At 40.4% G+C, this 24,086-nt stretch overlaps 3 protein-coding genes across 8 annotated transcripts; all 3 read right to left on the reverse strand.

Moving 5' to 3' along the window:
- Nucleotides 1-239: 239 nt before the first annotated feature.
- Nucleotides 240-1,370, reverse strand: LOC133926644 (protein CURVATURE THYLAKOID 1A, chloroplastic-like). The gene is made up of 5 exons (XM_062372663.1): nucleotides 1,225-1,370; nucleotides 1,037-1,128; nucleotides 861-968; nucleotides 709-780; nucleotides 240-491 (listed from the first exon to the last, which is right to left on the reverse strand). Exons 1-5 carry the CDS (start codon nucleotides 1,334-1,336, stop codon nucleotides 426-428), a joined length of 450 nt encoding a protein of 149 aa, XP_062228647.1. The 5' UTR covers nucleotides 1,337-1,370; the 3' UTR covers nucleotides 240-425.
- LOC133926642 (carbon catabolite repressor protein 4 homolog 3-like) lies at nucleotides 1,252-6,244 on the reverse strand. 5 transcript variants are annotated; one of them, XR_009911132.1, is made up of 14 exons: nucleotides 5,864-6,244; nucleotides 5,347-5,533; nucleotides 5,208-5,273; nucleotides 5,074-5,126; nucleotides 4,906-4,987; nucleotides 4,538-4,618; nucleotides 4,185-4,277; nucleotides 3,870-3,902; nucleotides 3,694-3,770; nucleotides 3,504-3,615; nucleotides 3,076-3,161; nucleotides 2,911-2,995; nucleotides 2,372-2,763; nucleotides 1,252-1,778 (listed from the first exon to the last, which is right to left on the reverse strand). XR_009911132.1 is itself a non-coding variant. In XM_062372661.1 (13 exons), the coding sequence occupies exons 1-13, from the start codon at nucleotides 6,223-6,225 to the stop codon at nucleotides 2,602-2,604; spliced, it is 1,479 nt and encodes a 492-aa protein (XP_062228645.1). In that variant the 5' UTR covers nucleotides 6,226-6,244; the 3' UTR covers nucleotides 2,169-2,601. The 5 variants fall into 5 exon arrangements, 2 of the variants coding, with proteins under 2 accessions (XP_062228645.1, XP_062228646.1); XM_062372661.1 differs by lacking the exon at nucleotides 1,252-1,778 and having other exon boundaries at nucleotides 2,169-2,763; XM_062372662.1 differs by lacking the exon at nucleotides 1,252-1,778 and having other exon boundaries at nucleotides 2,169-2,763; nucleotides 5,347-5,510; nucleotides 5,864-6,210.
- A 953-nt stretch (nucleotides 6,245-7,197) lies between these two features.
- Nucleotides 7,198-14,349, reverse strand: LOC133926645 (asparagine synthetase [glutamine-hydrolyzing] 2-like). Of its 2 annotated transcripts, none has more exons than XM_062372664.1 (14): nucleotides 14,196-14,349; nucleotides 11,976-12,114; nucleotides 11,574-11,669; nucleotides 11,289-11,430; nucleotides 10,132-10,227; nucleotides 9,888-9,982; nucleotides 9,286-9,447; nucleotides 9,031-9,111; nucleotides 8,725-8,946; nucleotides 8,386-8,520; nucleotides 8,193-8,273; nucleotides 8,015-8,101; nucleotides 7,800-7,907; nucleotides 7,198-7,700 (listed from the first exon to the last, which is right to left on the reverse strand). In XM_062372664.1, the coding sequence occupies exons 1-14, from the start codon at nucleotides 14,273-14,275 to the stop codon at nucleotides 7,449-7,451; spliced, it is 1,776 nt and encodes a 591-aa protein (XP_062228648.1). In that variant the 5' UTR covers nucleotides 14,276-14,349; the 3' UTR covers nucleotides 7,198-7,448. The 2 variants fall into 2 exon arrangements, with proteins under 2 accessions (XP_062228648.1, XP_062228649.1); XM_062372665.1 differs by lacking the exon at nucleotides 14,196-14,349 and adding an exon at nucleotides 13,766-13,824.
- Between the last annotated feature and the right edge of the window lie 9,737 nt (nucleotides 14,350-24,086).

Here is a 24,086-nt window from a genome sequence, read left to right on the forward strand (position 1 = left end):
TGTAATTCCTAACCATCTCATCGGCTCTAAGAGCAATTTATGGTCATTTGATCAACTTTTGAAGTGTTTGCACCGTGATGAGTAGATGCAATTTTGCCAAACAAATTTCAATATTGTTTGTTACAATTGTATCTTGATTCTAATCACCTATCGTATATTAAGAATTTCTAAGTGGATATAGATTACACACCCAGTTTGTTTTCCTTTATTTGTTTACCTGCAATGTGTACTCACAAATCTGGGAAGACAAAAGAAGAATTTAACGAATTGGTAGTACGATACATTTAAACTACAATGTTACTCCACAACGCAACAAAGATTCCTTCTGTATACAGATATATGGCACACATGGGCAGTGGTACTCATGTAGTTGGTTCTCCCATTAGATAGTTTTCCAAAGAGCCAACCAAAACTTTCCAGAGAGTTTATTCTGTTCCCGCGATCTTTTTCTTCAAGCTCTCAATGTCGGTGGCCAGCTCTTTCCTGCTTTCCTGTAATGAAGCATATGAAACAAAGGCGTTTATGTACATTGTGCACGAATGCACTCACCAAATCAGGAAAAACTGCTAAAAAGCTTGAGTTGGTTTAACGGAGGTTCATAAGAATGTTCTTTCCACGATCTCTCTATCCAATGCAGCCAACTTCAATCTTTTCAGTGCATTCAGTCGTGCAGAACTGCACAAGTAACGGCGGATGCTTATTGATTACCTTGAAGAGGAGGTAGCGGTACACGAACCAGCCGGTGTAGCCGAGCCCAACGAGCTCCAGGATCTTGGGGAGCTGCCCAAGCACAGCAAAAATTATCACAATTCAGATCAGGATTGCACCGGAATAACCAGCTATCATCACCGGACACGTACCAGCGGCACGGCGTTAATGGCGCCGACGACCACGGTCGTCAGCCAGAGGGCGACTATGGCGCCGCCGCCGTACAAGAGGACGGTGGGCTTGTCCTCAACAGCGTCCCACTGTCACATTGCTTCATGGTTAGCGTGCGTCCATACAGGATGTTGATGCGTGGATGGCACGTACGTACCTTTGCTTTCAGGTCCTCGATGAGCTCGTCGCCGGAGGCCGGGGTGTCCTCGGAGGCGGCCTTCGCGCGGAGCAGAGAGAGCCTCGGCGCATCTGCAACGCCGCGAGGTCACCAAACGATCGGTGGCGATAGATGCCTCTGAAACCGACCGATGAATCTGCTCTAACGGTACGTAGCAGCTGAGTTACCTTGGGGGCGAAGCGGGCAGACGCTGCTGCGGCGCGGGAGAAGAGCGGAGCGCGGAGCGGCGGGGAGGCGTGCGCCGCCGAGGAGCGCCACGGAGTACGCCGTGGCCGCCATGCCAGCAGTGGCTCAGCTAGCTGTCGCCCTACTCTTATCGCTGGCTACTTCTTCTCGGCCTCTCCTTTTGCTCTCTGGTGCGCTGCTGCTATCGACCCAAACTGGGACGACTGTTGTGCACGCTCACTTGTTCCCGTGTCTGGTATCGTCTGGCTGGCTGGCTGGTTGCTACGTGCCATGCTGTCCTCTCATGCTGAATGATGAGTAAACACGTGGCAGGATGCTTCGCTCCCATTGGCTGCCTCCCTATCTTGGAAATCCATCGATGGCCTCCCATTCCCCGGGGCTGATTTGGTTGGCAACACTAGACTGAGGAATGTGGATGCATGGTCCACTTGGTACTCATGTTTCTCGGCCCTGTAGTTCCAAAATAAACCTCGTTTATTGTGCTACAGATTGAGAATTACCGCCATGCAGTTCAAAAATATATTGCTGACATGCCCTGCTCAATGAGACGAAACTAAAGCGCTTACCTGAAAATGTAAGTAGTATATAATAAGTAAATTTCACAAAACTATAACTATTTATATCTAACTATAAAAAACTATAACTTCTAAAATCAATTTCACAAAACTACAACTATTTATGCTCCTAGTAGCATAAAACTACAACTTGTATGATGAAAATCAGAACAAAGTAGTTGTATTTTTTATGCAAATATTATAATTTTATGTTACTAAAGACGTAAATAGTTGTTTTGCAAAAATAGTCCCAAAAGCGGTAGCTTTTTTATAGTTAGATGTAAATAGTTATAGTTTTGTGAAATTTAGTCCGGTATAATTGAATATCATGTTGCCACTGAAAATGTCAGTAACTTGTGTCAGTTCAGCAAGCACAAAGTATAATGTTAGAACATATTGGTCAACGTTTTCTAGCTGACACTTCTGATGCACAATACATACATCGACTAGTCCACTACATTTCTGACTGCTATTCTTTTCTTTCCTTGAACAACCAGTTCGTACGGCTTGCAGCGAAAGAATACCTGAAGGCTTAGTGCAATCTTGGCATTTGCCACAGTTGCTTGCCCCATACCTGATTCTGCTCCATTTGGCACCCTCAGCGGGAGGATTTGCCTCGCCAACAGAAACTACACAGACAAAGGTGTCCGAAATTCCCTGTGCACTGAAGACAATGAGCCGTATGAAAGCTGGAGAACTTATGTTTCTGGATCATGAAAAATGCGGTGCAATTTTCTGATGCACTGTGCTCCCTGTTCCTGAATAATTTATCTTGAACCTTTTCTACCAACTGAATCACTCAATTCAACCGGAATCACTATCTGAGAAATATATGTGTTGCGCTGTGCTCACTTCTTGTTCACACTCGTGATCTTGCTCAGACTCATATTCTTTCTCAGACTCATCGTCAACTGATTCCGTGAAGGTGAATTCAGCAACAAGGGGCAAGTGATCACTGCCGATTTCCTGATAATTTTTACAGTATAAATTAGCAGTTAAAGATATGAAGTGCATATAAGCCAAAAATTCATGCCTCACAAAAGTTTTAAGCTTAAGTTGTTTCAGAAAAGGGTTTGTTTAAAGTACTACAAGGCAAATCAAATGAGACATTACCCTGGTTGGAAGACCCCTTGTTCTCCTCAAAACACCTATAGGTAACGTGTCCAAAACTCTCGAGCATTCAAGTCCAGGAGTGTACCTTCGACAAAGATGACAAAGAATCTCAGTCACATTGTGTGCATGTACAAACGAGATGCAGGCAAATATTTAGAAGCATACCACAGATAATCAACAGTGCCGAGAAACTTCTTGTGAAAGGAAGTTGCTAGGGGTTCACCATGAAGACCCCTATTGTTTGAATTTCCCTAGAATAATTGTAAGTTAGTTTCATTTAAAGGCCTAAATGTCAAAAAGTCAGTGTGCTCCAATTTTAGTTACAAACTACTCCCTCTATTCTCAAATAGATGTTGTTTAGGGATACGTGCAGTCAAACATTATAAACTTTGACCACTAATATACAAAATAATATTGAGATTTGTCACATGAAAATGATATTAGTAATTTTTTCATGAAAAATATTTTTAAATGATTATATTTTCTATAACTTTTGATAACAAATGCTTACAAAAAACAAGGGTCAAAGATATGCATTGGAGACCGTGTCAATATTCTAAACGACAGGTAAAAAAGAATGGAGGTACTAGTACCTTTAACATAGCATAAGAACTACAGAGGTTCAACGGATGTTCAGCGACCATGACATTTGAATACCCTGTCGCGTTTCTCACTTCTTCATCGCTCCACTGGTACTTGAATAAACTGTGAGAAAGGATGGATGAGTCTTCAAAAGAAGAAATGTACTAGGTCAGTAGTGATCTGACAAGAAAGACATCTGACCTACAAAGCTCGTATAGACCAAGTTCAGAGCTATCAAGTCCAGATAACAGCCTTCTATCATGCAAAGAAATGTTCAGCTGGTGACAAAATCAAACACGGTGTATGCAATGTCAATTAAATTTTGTAATAACTGGGTATAACTATAATATCTAAGAAAATCCGATGCATCACTCTACCTTCATTGTCGACAAGAACTTGTAGATGGCACTCTGCTCTCATAGAAAACAAGAAAAGAAAATATGAAATAAAATGTCAGCAACATATCACAAAAGCACCCATAATCTTCAAATTAGATAGCATCTTAAGAACTTGAGATGGCCTAATCTTACCACACTACCATGGCCACACAACTAACGCATAGCATTATCACTAAGAGTCGCTAATGAATATTAGGGTGTTTACACTGCAGTTGCAGGAACAAAAACTTGCTGCGCATAATTGTATCTATAATTTAAGACTACCATGTGTCAAGAAGCAAAAATAAAACATACATCAGGTGTGCTGTTGAAATCACCAGCAAGCACAATAGGAATTTCATCCCATTTTTCAGCAAGTGTATTTGCCTTCTCAAGTAGCATGCGAATCTGCAGGGAGGACAATCGGAAGGGTGATGAAATAGACTCGAGAACAATGAATTGGATAAAGTTCAAGGGTGCTGACATAGAAAGTAGTTTTTTTGTGGGGGGGGGGGGGGGGGGAGTAGCTTATTTTGATGCAGTAATGTCAAAACTATGCACTCTATTCGCATCAGACCACCAGAAAATGAGCATATATGATCATATGAATAGAGAAATGTATAAAGGATACACAGGGAAATAAATGAGGCTGAAGTTAACTGATATACCTGGCCCAGTTTTATATCCCCCCGCTTTGGATTAAACAAAACATGTATATTCCCGAGTACTAATTTCTGTTTTCCATTAAGCTGAAAAGTAAACAGGTAAGAAACATACATAAATTACAGTCAAAATACCAACATTAAAACACTGGTTAGCTGTTAAATAACAAATATAGCTGAAATAATTCCAGATTTTACAGCTTATGGATTTGGGAACAGTTTTTGGAATATAGTAATACACAAGTTTAGTTGATGATTTGGATTAGAAATTACTTATGCTTACATAATGCAATTTACAATCGTGAGTTAAATTAGGGTCACGTGACTGCAAATATGCAATTATTCCTTGGACTAACTAGTGCTAATTCAAGTACCTCGAAAACACATATTTGAGCAACATTATTTCGCAGATTGAATTCACTAAAGTCAATACTATCTTCCTCAAGCAGACGCAACCTACATATGGAAAAAAAGAAAGAAGATAAAAAGACCACTTTATTCAGACCAATGAAGATAACAAAGGATAAATGCATTATTCATACCGTTTTGACTTCCAAAAAGTGGCACATCCATCTCTAGCATCCCCAGTTCGCCCCTAATGATCGCACAACAGTCACTTAAGAACTGAAACACAGGAATATTTGAAAGGCAGAATATTTACGGAGAGGTGGTGTACCTGAAATATACCTTCATACCCTCTGTTCTTCATTTCTGCAGCAATGTCTCGAAACCTATCCACCTCCTGATTTCCAAACCGAAGTGTTACAGAGTAAAGTGTGAGAATGACATCACCAGCATGCAGACTGAGTTCGTACCTGAAGACAAACGAAGTCAGGGTCCCAGTGCCTAATTTCACGGACAATAAGACGCCTCCTTGAATCCCACCTCATCGCATCCCAAGGGACATCCCAATAAAGGTCAGGATGGTTCCGCGCATTGTAATCGGCCAAGATGTTGTATGACATGACTGTGCACGCATCTAGCAAACACAAAGGACAAGCACTAAACTAACCATGTAAGAACGCAGTGCATCAAAGATTAACATAATTCCACGTTAAACAACCCAAACCAATACAGTTTTATGGCAAAGAACCGACAAATATCACAACTTTGTTGGCACCTAACGATTGCACTGATTGGGGCAAATTTTCTTACTTGCTACTAATTGGGTGAAAATTTGCTTACTATCCCTAGTAGCAACGCTAACAAATAAGAAAGCAACATCGCAACCTAACTCAGGCATATAGACAAACACCTGGTGAGCAAAGGCACCTCGCTACTCTATTCTCCCAAAATTAAGCAACGTGCCAGATTAGTAAGCACGACGAATACCTCCGGGGGAGGAGGAGGTTGAGGAGTCCTCCGACGAAACCCAGAGCCTGGAGGAGGGCAAGGGAGACTGCGGCGCGCGGAACCGCTGCCAGATGCGGCCAGGGGCACGCTCGGGCCTCTCCCAGCGGCGGCGGTGGTCGCGGGGCGCAGCGTTCTCGGCGGACGCGCACCACGACGCCGCGCTTCCTGGGGCGGGGGGCGAGCGCCCGCGCTTCCTCAGGGGTTGGGAGGCAGGCGCCGGCGGCGAAAGGCTCGCGCGCGGAGCGGTGGATGCCATTCGCGGCGGTGTGAGGGGAGAGAGGTGAAGGAAACTTGACGGCCGGTTTGATTCTGAAATCCGCCGCTCGGGTTCCTGACTTCATGTGTATAGATTGTCAGAATCTGGACCGTTCATCTGCTAATGAACGGTAGGATGCATGCAAATTTAGTTACTTTTTAGCCACCGTACAGATTTTATATCTTCGTAAAGTTCACATCACTGAAAACAACCCTCAGGGTCCTAAAGATCACACTCACTTTTGTTTGGATGTTGACATGGTATCCATACTACTCAACTGCTACTTTTTGTTTAAAAAAATGGTAATACAAAATTACTATATTATGAAAATACTTTAAGAACAAACCCAATGATACTATTTCATATGACTCATACAAATAACTCTTTTTAAATCAACTATGAGACGTTGGACTACTATATCAACGAATTAAGAGAGTAGATAGTTTTTGCTATAGATTATCACGATCTAGATTATGTGAAGAAATTTCTTTCTATAAGCTTATGAGATTTTATAGTTCAATTTAGTTTGTGGATTGTGATAATCAAATCTTAGATGAAAGTCGTTTATTTTTCCTTTAGCTTTTTAGACTAATCTATAATCAAAATAAAAAACAAACGAGACAGGACATGTTTTGAGTTCTCGTGTCAACCCGTCATATAAAATCACCATTGTTTGCTCCCATTTGCTCCCATGCTCATGGAAAAGAGGGTTGTGCCCTTTTAAGAACATGCCCCACCCCCCGTGCACAAAAATGCACCGTGCTACAATGATTTGCAGTAGGTTTCCAACCATTGGATCAAAAGTACAATGCTCCTATAGCAGACAATGTCGCACAATAGATTCTAATTTAGAGGTGGATACATGTCCTAATGCAGAGCAAAGACCTAGCAAGGCTGCATGAGTTTTGCTCTGTTCATATTTCATCAAACAGTCGGTGTCACCAAAAATTAGTAGCTTACAAGGCTGCAAAAAGATAAAAGGAAATTTGCTTGACACTGCAAAGTGGCAAGGTGTGGAGATCGGGAAATACATCCATTCGCCCATGGACAATGGAGATTAGAAGAACCACTGCAATTTGCAAATCAAAGAAAGAACTAAGGAAATCGGTTCCAGTGACAAATATTTACAATGCTCAGGTCAGTCCATAAACAAACAGTGTGCACATTTAAACCCATACATGATGGCAAGCATGGAGCACAATCATGTCTCCACCCCATGATTGAAGTAACTAACAAGATCTGACCGAAGTTGAAATGACCAATGAACAAGCATCGCTGTTCAAGTTTTTTTGTGAGACAGCAGAAGCATTAGACAGCAGTGGCTGAAGCAACGGTTTTAACGAGGCCTTCCCCAATAGCTGGAAGAAGGCCGTTATCTGGGACCGGATCCGCGGAGGCAGTAGCTCCCCCTGGAGTATCCTCGTACGCAGCATCATGAACACCGAGAGCAGCACGGCCGGATGGATCAAGGTTTTTGGACCAGGCTGCGTCCCATTCAACAGCTTTGGCGGTGCTGCATGCCACACTAGGACCTCCAGGAACAGTTGACCTTGCTGCAGGCTGCAGTAATCAAAGGATTATGTAGGTGGGCAAAGGCCTTTTTTCAGATTGAAAAATAATCTGGAACAAAATAGCATTACAAGAATGTAGTTTCCAGACCTTGGGGAAGAATTTCTCGAATATCATTCTATAATAGTACCCTTCTTTTGTTGTGGGTGTATTCTCCGGGTACACAAAGCTAGCATTCATCATCATGGAGTCCGAGACCTGAAATGCAAAGAATAAACTTTCAGTAAGGTTAAAGTGAGACAAATCAACTGCAAGTCCACGAAGGTCAACTTCCTTCGTGGTTTGTCAAAGAAAAAATGGCATACATGTTGATTTGCATGGTCCTTCAATCCATCAATCCAACTATAGCCAACACCGTCACTGAACTGTTCCTTTTGCCTGTAAAGAATGTGCTATTGACAGAAAATAAAACCTACCTAAGTTCCAGCATAGAAGATTTACAAAGTAACACTGCAAAAATAACACAAAAGAAACTTCTCCAGCCTTAGGTAAATAGGGCCTCTCCTCGTCATCGAATGCATTACGGATAACCCATTTCTCAATCCGGCCAAGGTCGCGTCGTATCTAATATTTGCAAGACAATAGTTATAAGAAAGTGATCATGATGGTTAGAATCAAATAAATATATTACAGCAAAATTGGATCTCTGACATTATTGTAATACATATTAACATACCATCTTCCATTCAGGATCAATGTCCATTGCTACATTGATGAAACTTTTGTCAAGGAACGGAACACGAGCCTCAACACCCCAGGCAGAAGTTGCTTTGTTCGCTCTCAAGCAATCATACAAATGTAGAGCTTTTATCTAAAGAACAGGTAAAAAGACCTCTTGTAAGTACATCAAACTGCAACGTGCATATACACAGACTAAATAACTAAGCAACTGAACTGAAAGGGGCAAAATGTGGTGCTGGGACCCTGTGCTACACTGCTGTAAATGCTTCAGGAGTACACTTTATTGGCTTACAACCTTGGAAAGTAACAGATCACCCGTGAGGACTTTAATTACCTTCCGACATGTTTCCTCATGGAATTCCTTCTTGTTGGGTGCCTTATGAAAATAAAGGTAACCACCGAAAATTTCATCTGAACCTTCTCCAGAAAGTACCATCTTCACCCCCAAAGATTTGATTTTACGTGACATCAAAAACATTGGGGTACTTGCTCTAATTGTTGTTACATCATATGACTCAATATGGTAGATGACTTCTTCCAAGGCATCAATGCCCTCCTGTTATTTTGTTAACAACAGTAAATATATTTTTTTAAGAAAAACGCCGTTTTCCACTATGTCAAGAAAAAACAAATAAAGAACCTGCACTGTGAAGTGGAATTCATGATGTACAGTGCGGAGGTAGTCAGCAACTTCCCTAGCAGCTTTAAGATCAGGAGAACCCTGGAAAGAAGGAAAACAGAAGAATTTCATCATATGTTCCCAATCCTCTGCTTATATCACTCGAAGTGTATATTCCTTATTCTTGTCAAAATACTCATAGCAACAAGAAAACAAGTCAAAACTGGAAAGATGGCCGAACACATGCTCAGCAATGAGGGTACACAAGAAACTTACCTTCAAGCCGATACAAAACGTATGCAGTTTGTTTCCCCACTGTCTGGAAACTTTCGTTTCGTCCAAGTGCCGTGAAGCAACAGATGCAACCAAAGAAGAGTCAAGTCCACCAGACAAGAGCACACCAAATGGCACATCAGTCATCAACCTCTTTATAACAGCCTGCCAAATTTGCAAATAATGTAAGGTCATATAGTAAATGATTAGTAAGCAAAACAATTTAGAACCAGCTGTCGTGACTCTGAACAACATGTCACCTATCTAAAATCTTAATACAGAAATCAACACACTGAACCATCATTGTGACTACAGTAAAAAGCAACATACTGGAATTATCCATGGCACATACAATGTCAACTGATCTATGAAAGCAATTGAGCATTGCCTAACCAGAGGCATTAATACAGCATATCAACACGAAACAAAATTCAAAATAGATTATCGTGAAAACAAATATGGCATACATCAATAAATCAAATATATTATTATTATATTCATCAAAAGATGAGAAATTGAAACAAAGAGTAAAAAGAAAGACAGCTGCATAGACTGCATATTATCAACAGGTATAAAAATATAACAGAGTAAGAGGAAAGGCATGCCTTCTCAAAAGTCTCTCGGAGGAGGAGAGGATTGTAAGGGATTGAGGGAATGCTTTCTGAAAACCATGGTGGGTTGTACCACCTCCTTAGGCCACCTAGGGAGGATATATGAAAACAGGTGAGAAGGCAAAAGAAAAGGAAACTTGCAATATAAGTAGTAGCTTGGATTATTTTTGCCTTCAGGATCTAAAATATGCATTATGGTATTATGGGTTCGATGAGATTGTCAATTAGAAAAGTCAACCTGTTTTGCTGGAGTACAGGTGTCCTGGGGGGAAGGTTATGAAGCGTTCACAATCATCACTCAATGCCTTCATCTCAGAAGAAAACCAAACTGACCCTGAATAGACAACACATCAATGAATTAATGCCAAGTAGTAGCTAATCTAAATCTAGAAGAGACAAATTGTGACAAGCTCGGTTGGGTAGCAACACTACACTGCCTATTTCTCCAAGACTGAAGAAAAGAAGAAAATAATATACTTCCAGATATATCAGAGGAAAAGGACACTTCTTCAGTCACAAATATATACCTCCCTTAAATAATAATAATACAAGTAAGCAGTACTTTTTTCTATTTTTGTTGTTGGGCAACAGAATAGACTTGAACAGGGTTCCATATCAGATTCAGCGAGAATCTTGCTGCTCGACTGGCTACGAAAACCAGAAGGTCCACAGCAAGAACTATTATTAAACTGTGTGGTTTTGTCCGAAAAATTCAAACTGTCAATTTGAATGTTAGATTCAGTAACCATCCAGAAAACTGCTAATATTTCATGGCATGAACATAACTATCTTGAGCCCTGGTAAGTAGTAGCTACCCCCTCCATGATCAACATTCCTACCTCCAAGAATACAGTGTGCCAATACAAGTTTGATATCTTCCTTGCATGCAGCAAGTAGGCTCTAACCACCAGGAACAAAAGGTGCAGATAGTTCGTCATTGCCTATAGCCCTTGCAAGGAACACCAAGCTAGATAAGTACTATCAGTTTGAGTCAACGAATTCCAGATGGTGCAATCTAGCGTGTTTGCCAACCTTTTGAGCCATTTCAATTTATTATGAACAAATGGACAGCTAAAGGTATTTCTACTTTACATTTTATTAAGAGACCGGCATTCAAAATTAAAATTTGATTTAAATGTTCTGTGGGGTTTCTCTTGTCCTAGACCTGGACCTGGACCAAGCCAGGAAGTTCTTGGCGGTAACTGGCCGGTTGCCACCAGGAATGTGAACCCTGGCCTTTAATCACTGATTGACCACTGAAACAGAGGTATAACAAAACAAGCCATTGAAAAATTTCAAGAACAACATAAATTTAGGAAGGAAAAAAGGGGGGTCCACACCCCCGATTTTCTGCAAGAGAACAAAAAGCTGGATGAACTGATTCTCTGTAGATACCATCAAGACCCCATCCCATGTATAAAGGGCAGATGCCAATAGCATCACGAGCTGCGATAAAGCTTTTATCACATGTATCAAGAAGAACAAATGAGAACATGACATCCAACATATCCATGAATTCTTCCCCATATTCTTCATACTGTGTAAAAGCAATATTAAAAGGTCTCAATGCCAAGATTAAATAGGTTTCTGTTGAAGGATGATGCTTAGATGAAGACAATGAAATTGGTGGCAAAAGTTATGCCTCTAATAAAGGGTGTAAGAAATTGGTATGTAACTTACAAGATGGGCAATAACTTCACAATCACTGCCAGTTTGGAATCGATGAGTTTTCAACTTAGCTTTCAATTCTTCGTGGTTATAGATCTCTCCGTTCACCTGGAAATGTCAACCAGACGATAAGATGTGGTTCTGAAGTAACTATACAAAAATAAAAAGCATATTTTCCTTAGTTGATTTAGTTAAGCAAGACTTTTGGTCGGTTAATATCATGCCACATTAAGATGCATTCAGCTAAATGATGACATTTGGAAAATCACATGACAATCTTTTGGAAACAAATGACAGTTGCCAAAAGCAGAATAATGAAACAAATCATATGTTAATATATTGAAATGAAATCTGCAGTTAGCACAAATAAATCAATGGAAACAGTGAAATTGTATTTCCAATACAGATACAGACCGTTACAATAACTGATTTGTCCTCATTGTACAATGGCTGGTCTCCAGATGTGGGATCAACGATAGCCAACCGTTGGTGTGCAAGATAGCAATCCTGATGACAGTGTAAACCGCTCCAATCAGGTCCTCGGTGCCGTAACCTATGAAAAATTATAAATTTCATTTGAGCGAATGCATAAGAAATTCATAAGAGCACCATGTCTTTCCTAAGAACACTTTGCCTAAAAAAGCCACAAAGAAATTATAATCACTAGTCGTCAACTCGTGCATTCGCATGGGTTAGCTTGATATAATTTTTATAATTTATAGTCCTCAGAATCAAACTATTAGATATTCTACTATTTCAAGTGAAACTATAACAAATTTAACAAAGAAACTAATGCACTCTTTGGTGGACTAAAGTGCATAGAATTAGATCAAGTCGCAACATGTGAAATGGAGTTTTAATTTCAATTTAATTAATCCATCAAAACTTGGTCATACGACTGCTGAGATAGATTTTCATAAAAATGATTGTTAGAGCCCATCCTTATTTGCAATTTTCTAGAAATTCTAGTTCCCCAAATTTGATATAATACAATATACAAATAAGTTTTTTGTAATATTAGATCTTCACAAACAAATTAATTTTCTACAATTCTATTGGGCATGGAGTCTTGATAAAATTGCACCTGGAGGGTAGACATTATTTACCGAAATCCTCGGAATTTTATTCATTGCATTGGTAATAGAGTGTCTTCATATATGTCTGCACTTTGAATGGAGTCATTCTTTTCTAGAATATTTAGTTCAGATTCTTTATTAATGGAAATAGATCTTCATGTACATATGTGCTTGGTATGGAGTCTTTATTCTGAAATTTTATTCTGATTTTTTTATATATATAAGTAAATATTCAGGTGCAAATCATCGCTATAGATGTATCTGACATGGAATCTTTTTTTCAGAAATTTGCTAGAATCATAGATGTAATCTATTTGCTGTCTGTAAGTTAATCTAAACCTGTAAACTACTACTCCAACATATATATGGACGGCTAGATACTTCTCTTTCTAGTATATAAAGGTGGTCATTTCTAGCTATTTTCCTCTTTTCGATTAACAAGTGGATTTTGATCACTTTTACTAATGATTGACTGATCTTGATTTAGTTTCTTTTTTTTACATTTTTACAGGATTATTCTTGATCTAGATTTAGTTTTATTCTTATATTTCAAAATTACGTAATTCTAATATTGAATTTGCGTGTGTAGCAATATGACTGTATGAGTGATGTGTGTATAGTGATGTGTGTGCCTGCCGTCTTCCTGTAAACATAAAAAGGTCATATTATAATTTATTTTTTCTTTTGCAAAATTATTCTTGATTACGTTTGTATTTCAAATTTACATGATTCTATTATTGAATTTATTGCATTACAAGTCAAACATGCAAGTTGCATATAGAAAGGGGGCGTAATTTCACATATTGGACTAATTTATAGGCCACAGTACCATATTATTGTAATTTAATCACAAATCAAAACCTCCACAACTGCCACCACAAGCACTACATAACACAACACGAAGCACATCGATGGATATTAAGCACAACATCACTGAACATTAAGCGCATCTGTACATGCAAATCAATGACACTGAACAACATCGACCTGCAAGAGCCGACAAGGGACGTATTTCCTGCAGATGAACATGTCCATATATACTCATTTCAAAAGGAACACGTGGAGATTTCTCACCTCTGAGAAATGCACGTCGACATGACTACATACACTACGTGACGTTTCACTTACAAATTCTGATCCTCCCAGTTTGTCACACGACGAAGACACGCCCTCCCTCGTCCGAGGAACTCCTCCAAAATCAGAACGCGTCATCCACCACGGCACATCCCCAAATTAAAAGGTATCGGAGACTGACATTATTATACAAAAAAATGACTAGATTCCCGCACATCAGCACATGTCATTGGTTCATTTCAGTAACGCAAAATCAAAATAAACTATTAGTATAAAACGAATCATCAAAGTAGCTAATAATGGCTAAACAAACCATAGCTCTCCGTCTCACCAAAGCACTGAATCCTAATCCACGCAAGGCCACCGCCAAATTTCCGCCACCCCTCGCCGCACGGAGGCTAGCATCCGCCCACGCGCGCGCGTTTCCAAAAGAGATAAGGAACAGGGAGGGGTAGAGGGGATGAGACGGCGGGGGGCGCTTTACCGGCGGGAGAGCTCGATGATGCGGGAGCGCTTGGCGAGGGAGACGTCGGCGACCCCGAGGACGGCGAGGATGCCGCACATGGTGGAGCGCTCTCAGCCGTCGCCGCCGCTGAACAAAGTTTGATTGGTTGAATAAAGTTTGAATGAGATAGGATTGGTCTGGATGGGATAAGATATTGTTTAATGATATAAATATATTATTTAGGTAGATATATGAAATGGTATGAGAATATTTTTGGTTTATTATATAGAATGAAATGGTTTGATATAAGATTTTATTTAGTTATCTTAATAGATTATCCTAAATAGACTATATAGGATAATAAAAATATATATAAATAGAACATTACAAAGAAACTTTTTTTAGCTATTTGATTTAAGGCTAAAAATAATTTTAAAAAATAGTCTATTATATAAAAATAATATTTGTATTTTTTATAATTTTTAAGAATTTATTTAAGACTCTAACTATTAGTAGAAGTTATAAAAATAGTTTTTCTAAAATATTATTTAAATTCTACATAAGTTTTTTATATAAATCTAATTAAAATGAGTTATACATGGATTATAAAATACGTATAAAAAAATTAAAATTTATAGATCAATAGAAAACTGATTTTTTTAAATTGAAAAAAATCATACAGACGTTGCACAGCTATCGTCGTTCAACCTGCACAGCTCCTAGTTAGGCCAATTTAAGCGTACAGGTGATTAGGGGTGAAAACGGTAATGGAAATTTCCGATTTATCGAGGGCCGTTTTCAAAAACTGCCGATCGTATATTTCAAAATCGGTAATTTTCAGAATCGGTATCGGTAAAATGTCCCGCATCGCCTCTGCTTGCTCGCCCTAAAGACGGCAGTAGTCGGGTTGAAGTGACGGCTAGGGTTTGAAAACCCCCAGCCACCCGTTTTATGGTGGCGCTGTGGGCTGGATGGGCTGGGTCGGCCCAATGTTCACAGGTCGGCCCAATAAAAGAAGAAGGCCGATGGAAATAGAAAAAAAGGAAAATTTAATCTGAATTTTTGCATTTAGCCCCCGAGTTTCCTAGGAATTAGGCATAGTCCTAGTCTTTTGCGTTTAGGCCTTTGGATGTTATCCAAATACTCTATTTTTGCATAGAAGTACCCCTGGGATTCGAATTTTGTACCTGTTTTAGCAGTTATGTAGTATTTAATTTAGTTATTATTGTTTCTATGTTGTTAATTACTATTTTACTATTTAAATTGCCTGTTATGTATTTAAATTCAGTAAAATTCGTATAATAGCATAGAAAATATCGAAAAAATTGCATTAATCCAATTTAGCAATATGATGTAACTTTACTAGTAGTAATGCTTGTGTTATTAAATATGTAGATGGCTGGTATCACGAACGAGGAGTTCGCTGAGCTAAGTGTTGATGGCTACAACTACCTCACTTGGGCATCGGATGTTTGGATTGTACTGGGACCGAAAAGACTCCACGCTACAATTGGCCTTGGAACAAGTAGTACAATGGTTCCTACGAAGGATAAGAATGATCAGACACTTCATTTTCTCCGCCACCATCTCTCTCTCACTTTGAAGGATGAGTACATGACAATGACCAGTGCTAAGGCACTATGGGACGTATTGCAGGAGTGTTTTGAGTGTCTTAAGTGCACCATCAAGCCTCTCGTAGAGGAAGAATAGGTTCGGCTCCGTTTTTGTGACTTCAAGCATGTCAGAGAGTACAACTACATGCTCTACCGCATTTGCACACTATTGTGTCTCTGTGGGAAAGAGATCACAGAAGAGGAGAAAATTGAGAAGACTCTCTCCACTTTCCACCCGAATACGGTAAAATATGCACGCAATTACCGTCAATCGAATTATAAGAAGTATTCTGAATTGATTGATGTGTTGCAACTCCATAAAGTTCATGTCGAAGTCATAAATAAGAACTTCTTATCCCAACCAGAAGGGAAGAGCAGTGACCTAGAAGTCAATCACAACTCTTTCAAAGCGCGCAACAACCACAATAAGAAGCGGGGGAAGAGAGGAAAGAAAGTGGTGACAGATAAAGTCAAACCTGGTGATGATAATGACAAGACAAAGAAAGAAGTCAAGCCATATAGTGAGCAGAACTAGACATGATATAAAATGCGACGTTTGAGGTCATTGGTCCCGAATCTGCAAAGCACCAAAGTATGTTGTGGAAGCATACCGGAAGAAGAAGAATGAATAGCCGAAAGCACACCTCACCATTACAGTGGAGATGAAAGCGGACAAAACAATAGTAGTTGAAAGGGAAGCATCTCACATAGAAGTTGATAACGCTCCCGTATTGACAGTGAAAGACCTCCCAATGAAAGATACGGGGACCTATATTTTGCCCTCCTCCACTGCCATAGATGATACCATAATGGATGAAGCTGAAAAGAAAGCCATTGAAGATGAAGTGATTGGATATCTCATAGATTCTATCTAGAATTAGAGTAATTATCTATTTACTTAATTGCTAAATTTAGAAGGATTGAGTGAATAAATGTAAGCTGTAGAAGAGCAATCTTAGCTGCAAATATTTTTTTGATAGTTAATAAAGCATTTAGTCTTGTTGCTACTTTCTCACATGTGAATGGTTGAATGCTTTATTTATAGAATATGTGTGGCGCCTGCTTGGAGGAAGTGTGTATTGTGGATAGTGAAACCACAAACACCATCTTAAAAGAAAATGTGTATTTTTAGTCTATTAGAAATATCTCTGAAAAAGTAATGACTGTCACTGATAATGATAAATGCATAGTAGATTCTAGAAGAGCCACGGTCATACTACATATGAGAACTACTTTGCATATTGAAGAAGCATTGTTGTACCCTGAATCTACAAGGAATCTCTTAAGTTTTAAAGACATTTGCGTTAAAGGTTTCTATATAGAAACTGGTGAAGAAGATGGTAGGGAGTACCTATACATCACTAAGTGTGATAGTAAAGTGAGAATACTAGAAAAACTTCCCCCCATGAGCAGTGACTTGTACTATACTCGCATCAAAGCACATGAAGTGTTTACTATCTTGAAGACTGTGTTTCGTAGTGTAGAATTATTCCCCATATGACATGATAGATTAGGTCACCCTGGTCTTAGAATGATGAGGAACATAATTACTAACTCACAAGATCATGGCATAAATGTGAAGAATTTCCCAAATCACAAAGTTTTTGTATGCCCTGCATGTGCTATCGGGAAATTAATAATAAGATCGTCTACCTTGAAGGTACAAGATGAAATCCCTATATTCCTGGACTAAATTTAGGGGGATATTTGTGGTCCTATTCAACCGCTTTCTGGCCCGTTTTGTACTTTATGGTATTAATAAACGCATCCTCGAAGTGATCACATGTATGTCTATTATCTACCCGTAACCACACCTTTGCAAAGTTGATATCACAGATCATATAAATCAGGAATAATTTTCCAGATCATTGAGTGAAGTCCATTAGAATGGACAACGTTGAAAAATTTACTTCTAAGTGTTCGATGATTATTGCATTGGTATGAGAATTAAAGTTGAACATTCTGTACCGCATGTCCACATTCAGAATGGACTAGCCGAAGCGCTAATAAAGAGAATAAAGTTTATTGCTAGACCGTTGTTGCAACATTGTAATTTGCCTACTATATGTTGGGGACATGCGGTAGCCCTCATTAATTATAGACCATCCTCCTACAACATTCATTCACCTATGCAACTAGTGCAAGGGGTAATTCCGAAGATTTCTCATTTACGCAAATTTGGATGTATGATTTATGTGCCAATACCGCCGCCACAACGAACCTCTATGGGACCTTTGCGAAAAGTTAGAATATATATCGGTTATGAGACTGCATCTATAATCCGATATTTAGAACCAACAACTGGAAATCTGCATATAACCCACTTCGTTGACTGCATTTTTGATGAAGTACAGAAAATCATCAATTTGCAACCATCATTAGGGGGAGGAAATATACCCTTGGATGAAAAATATCGGGAAATTATATGGCAGATTGAAGGAATTGTAGCACATGATCCTCACACTAGTGAAACAAATGATGAAGTACAAAAAATCATCAATTTGCAGAAAATAGCAAACATTCTGCCTAATCATTTTTATGATTTGAAGAGCATGACTAAGTCGCATGTGCCTGCACGCAATGTACCAGAGAGGGTGGAAGTACTAAAGGAAGGCACCCCTCATCTTGTCCTAGGAGCTCTGAAAAACAATAAAATGATAAGAAATTCGGTTTTTCAAGTCCCAAATAGCTGGAGATGTCTGGTGAAAATGGGAAATGAGAGCTTACCATAGCTGATCACAAGAGTGCCCCAAAGGAAAAAGAATGGGAGCCAGTTGAGACCTGGCAATGGTATGGAACCTCATAAAGTAAGCGTACCAGATTTGAATCTTTCCAAACAGGAAAAAACCAGCAAAAATGCACGCGCTGAAATTGACGCTGGTAAGAAATTATGAAGAGCAAGATAAAGATACACTTGAAAGTGTAATCAATGATGAAATAGTAATAAACTATGTGAATTCAGGGAACCCTGGAATAGGATAACCACAATAGTCGATACATAATTCGCAAACAAAATTGCCACAATTATAGATCATGACCCCGAGCCTGCATCGCTCACGGAATGTAGAATGAGGTCAGGTTAGGAAGACTGGCAGAAGGCAATAACAGCTGAACTGTTGTCTCTGAACAAAAGAGAGGTTTTTGGGCCAGTATGTCGCACACCTCCCCACATCAAGTCAGTAGGATACAAGTGAGTTTTTGTTTGTAAGAGAAATGAAAAGAATGAAGTTATGAGGTATAAAGCACGACTAGTGGCACAAGATTTCACTCAACGACCAAGCGTTGATTATGAAGAAACCTATTCTCCGATCATGGGTGGCATTACCTTTAGATATTTAATCTTAATGATAGTCAACCGAGAGTTGAAAATAAAATCGATGGATGTTGTGACCGCATATCTTTATGGGAGCCTAGATTCGGTATATGAAGGTACCTGAAGGAATACCATTGCCGAATTAGGATAGAGGAAATAGATACTTTTATATTGTATAGTTGAAGAAGTCGCTATATGGGTTGAAACAGTCAGTTAGAATATGGTACAATCGTTTGAGTGAATTTCTTAAAAAACGAGGCTACACAAATAGCACAAATTGTCCCTGTGTATTTATAAGAAGGTCCCATAATAGATTTTACATAATATCTGTATATGTAGATGATCTTAATATCATCGATATAGAAGAAGAAATAGAAGAAGCAAGTTCATACTTGAAATTTGAATTCTAAATGAAATATTTGGGTAAAACCAAGTTTTTCTTGGGCCTGCAGCTAGAGCATGTGGCAGATGGAATCTTTGTACATTAATCAAACTACACTCGAAAGGTGTTAGAGCGGTTTGGTTTTGAAAAATAATTTCCCACTAAAAACCCCATGGTCGGAAGATCATTGCAAGCAGATCGAGATCCCTATAGATCTAGAGAAGAGGGGGAGGAAGTATTGGGACCAGAATTCTCATACTTAAGTGCAATAGGTGCGCTGATGTATCTAGCTAATTGCACTTGGTCAGACATAACGTTTGCAGTAAACCTACTTGTACGATACAGTACAGAGCCCACTAAAAGGTATTGGAAGGGCTTGAAGGATATTATACGATACTTGCAAGTTAGCAAAGATCTGAGACTGTTCTACATAAAGAATCATGACCTAAGTCTGGTTAGATACGCAGATGCTAGGTACCTATCAGACCCGCATATAACGAAATTATAGACTAGCTATATTTTCCTATGTGGTAGAACTACAATTTCCTGTAAATCATCAAAGCAAATACTTGTATCTACTTCAACGAACCACTCAGAAATAGTAGCTATATATGAAGCCGCAATGGAATGCGCAAAGCAAATACTTCGATGTCTATTGCGATGCTTCTCGCATCGGCCTCGGATGTGTCCTTATGCAAGAAGGCAGGGTTGTCGCTTACGCCTCACGGCAGCTGAAGCGCCACGAGGAGAATTATCCAACACATGATTTAGAGCTGGCTGCAGTCGTGCACGCTCTGAAGATCTAGCGTCATTATCTGATGGGGAACTTGTGTCGTATCTATACGGATCACAAGAGTTTGAAGTACATTTTCACTCAAGCCGATCTGAACATGAGGCAGCGAAGATGGCTCGAGTTGATCAAAGATTATGAACTGGAGGTTCATTATCATCCCGGCAAGGCGAATGTGGTTGCCGATGCCTTGAGCCGGAAAGCTCATTGCCATTGTCTTAGAGTCGAGCCCGGGAATTCCACACTTTGTGATGAGTTCCGCCGGCTTAGGCTCGAGATGGTCACAGATGGATTCATTGCCAACCTGGAGATCAAATCCACTCTTCTGGATGAGATCAAGGCAGCTCAGAAGGATGACAAAGGCATGGCCCTAATCCGAAAGAAGATGAAGATCGGTCAGGCCGTATGCTTTTCTGAAGACGATCGGGGCCTTCTGTGGTTTGGGAACCGACTAGTGGTTCCAAGGGTCGAAGCACTGAAGAAGAAGATCCTTGATGAGGCTCATGATTCATTGTTGTCTATTCATCCGGGAAGCACAAAAATGTATCAAGACCTTAAGCCGAGATTTTGGTGGACTCGCATGAAGCAAGAGATCGCTCGATATGTAGCTGAGTGTGATGTCTGCTGAAGAGTGAAGGTCGAGCATCTCAAGCCAGCTGGTACACTTCAGCCCTTGCCCATTCCTTCCTGAAAGTGGGAGGAAATTGGAATGGATTTCATTACCGGCTTGCCGAAGACCTCGAATGGGTACGACTCGATATGGGTGATTGTGGACCGATTGACGAAGTCCGCTCATTTCTTGCCCGTCAAGATCATCTTTTCGGCCAAGCAATATGTGGAGTTGTACCTCACCAGGATAGTTTGCCTTCATGGTATTCCGAAGAAGTTTGTCTCTGATCGAGGCACGCAGTTCACTTCTCATTTCTGGAGGAGTTTCCAAGAGGCTATGGAAACCGAGCTTTTTCACAGCACGGCATATCATCCTCAGACAGACGGTCAAACGGAGCGGGTGAACCAGATTCTAGAAGATATGCTCCGAGCTTGTGTTCTCACTTATGGGAAGAAGTGGGACATATGCCTGCCATTCGCGGAATTCTCTTACAACAATAGCTTCCAGGCTAGTATTGAGATGGCACCGTTTGAAGCTCTTTATGGCCGGAGGTGCCGAACACCGCTAAATTGGTCCGAATCCGGCGAACGGGCTGTCCTTGGTCCGGATTTGGTCAAGGAGGCGGAGGATCATGTTCTGAATATCCGCAAGAGTCTCCTCACGGCTCAATCCCGGCAAAAGAGCTATGCGGATCGTCACCGCTGAGACCTCAAGTTCGCAATTGGAGATCATGTGTATCTCAAGGTTTCACCGCTCAAGGGTGTTCGCTGATTCCAAGTTCAAGGCAAGCTAGCGCCTCGATATGTGGGGCCATTCCAGATTCTTGCTCGGCGTGGAGAAGTAGCATATCAATTGGACTTGCCGCCGTCTCTCTCCACCGTGCACAATGTGTTCCATGTGTCACAATTGAAGAAATATCTCCGAGTTCTGATGGAAGTCGTTGATGTTGCACCCCAAGAGTTGCAACCGGACTTAACATATTGTGAGCGGCCAATCCGAATCTTGGATGAAGCAGAGCGCAAAACACGGCGCCATTCCATCAAGTTCCTAAAAATCCAATGGAGCAACCATACAGAAGCCGAAGTTACATGGGAGCGGGAAGATAAGCTCCGCTCCGAGTATCCGGAGTTCTTTGATGACATGTAAATGTTAATGTAATATAGCATATTTGGAATCTCTCACGTGTCCAAGTTATCGCCATGTGAATGAAAATATGCATTGGATTCTATCTCTCACGGCGTGGTTCCTAGGCTCATCGTGCTCTTCTCCAACTCGTACCGAATCTCGGGGCGAGATTCCTTTTTAGGGGGGGAGGTTTGTTACGCCCCAAATTCCATAATCACATAATTAAGCATAATTATGCTTCTTAAGCATTATGTTTAATTTTGTGTAATTCATTTTGTGACACTAATGCAATTCGTTTGAAATCATTTGGATGAGAGAAAGAAATTTGGGAGAGAAAATGATTGATTTCGCAGCAAAAATGAACCCTTTTCACTTACCTGTGGGCCCCACATGTGGACCCACTCCTCACCCACCCTCTCTCTCATGTGGGCAGCAGCCTACCTGCTCCCTCCTCACTCTCCCCCACGCTCCACTCGTGCTCCCCTCCCTCTCACTCTCCCTCTCACTTCCTCTCTCTTTTCTTCCAAAATCCGAGCTCAAGAGAGGGATTTGAGGTGAGTATGTGGTACCATTGCGATCACAAGCTCACAAGCATTCCATTCCTCCAATTTGTTTGCTCATTCCCGAAGGATTTGAGCCGGATTTGGTGTCTTTTGGTGTTAGAGTTGAAATGTGAAGAACACCGGATTTCTTCGTCTCCCAAGCTTTTCCCTCTGTTTCCTCCTTCAATCGACGGTCCACGACCTTGGTAAAGGACTTTGGGTGAGTCCCCTAAACTCCCATGGCAAGAATCCACCTTTTGGATGGTTGGATTTCGCATTTTGAGCTAGGATTGTGAAGTTCATGAGTTCTTGATGAATTAGAAGCAATAGCCGAGTTTTTGTAGATTTTGGCATATGCATGTTGTCCTATGAGGTAGAGGAAGTCAATGTGATGCTCTAGGTCCAAGTCCCCACTCCAAATGTCGCCGGAATCGTCGCCGGTGAGCTCCCCAACTGCCCCCGGCGACTCCCAGCGATCTGACCACCACCCTAGGCCGGTCAGACCGCCAGGGGCCAAAACTCTCTGCACTGGGGCGGTCTGACCGTGTTTCCGGTGGTCTAACCGTGAATCTTGGCGGTCTGACCGATGTACACCCAGACATCACGTTTACTGCTTACTGAAACTTGTAAAATTCATAATAAATTCTCTGTAGCTTCAAAAATTATGAAACAAATTTTGTTGGTTTCATAATAACCTACTCTACCTATTAAAAATATCTACAGCCATGAAATAATGAATTAAATTACTGAGATTAATTAATTAGGTTAAAGCTTCACTAATTCACCGTTAATTCATCATAAGTCCAAAATTGATGAATATAATTTTGCTAGTTTCCTTATGACTTGTTCTATCTAGGAAAAATATTTTCATCCATTATATGCATATTTTGGTATGTATTTGCACTTCATTCATACTCATTGCATTACACGCGTTGATCCTTTTAAGAGAACGTCGATCCCGGAGGCCGAGGTCGATCCCGACGCGCCGCACCTTTGTGAACCAGTGCATCAAGGCAAGCATCTATCATATTGAACCATGTCGGTTGTATTGAATGGAGTCTAAATATTGATAAATTATGCTTATGTATAGGTTTGCATATATAGGAAGTCAATATTAGGTTTTGTTGGGTAGATCCTATGTTGAATTGCATTGTCTCTACCTTGATGTATTATTGATCCATATCCTTGTAGTCTGGGTTTAATCATGCTAAGGTCTAACTTAAAAGTAATGCGAGATGCTTAGCAATGCATAGGTCCTCGGTAGAAGTCGAGCGGTGGAACGTCCCATCGTTCGCGAGTAGTAGGTTAATTACTTTCACAATGATTACAATGTTGGGTCGATGATGTTGGTTGGTCGAGTGGTGAGTATGAGATGAGATGTGGGCGGTGTTAGGGGTGTCATCTGCCCTCAAGGAAAGTCCGGGGGTAGTTCGGGAAGGGAACCCGGACACCGTAGGCCGCTTGCATCGTTTAAGGCCGATCGTCGGGGTAGTTGGCTTTAGCACTTACCTTACTCACCACATGCCGATCTAATGGTAAGGCGAGCCGAATACCT

This window comes from Phragmites australis, chromosome 8, assembly GCF_958298935.1.
Source record: "Phragmites australis chromosome 8, lpPhrAust1.1, whole genome shotgun sequence".
NCBI classification, from domain to species: Eukaryota; Viridiplantae; Streptophyta; class Magnoliopsida; order Poales; family Poaceae; genus Phragmites; species Phragmites australis.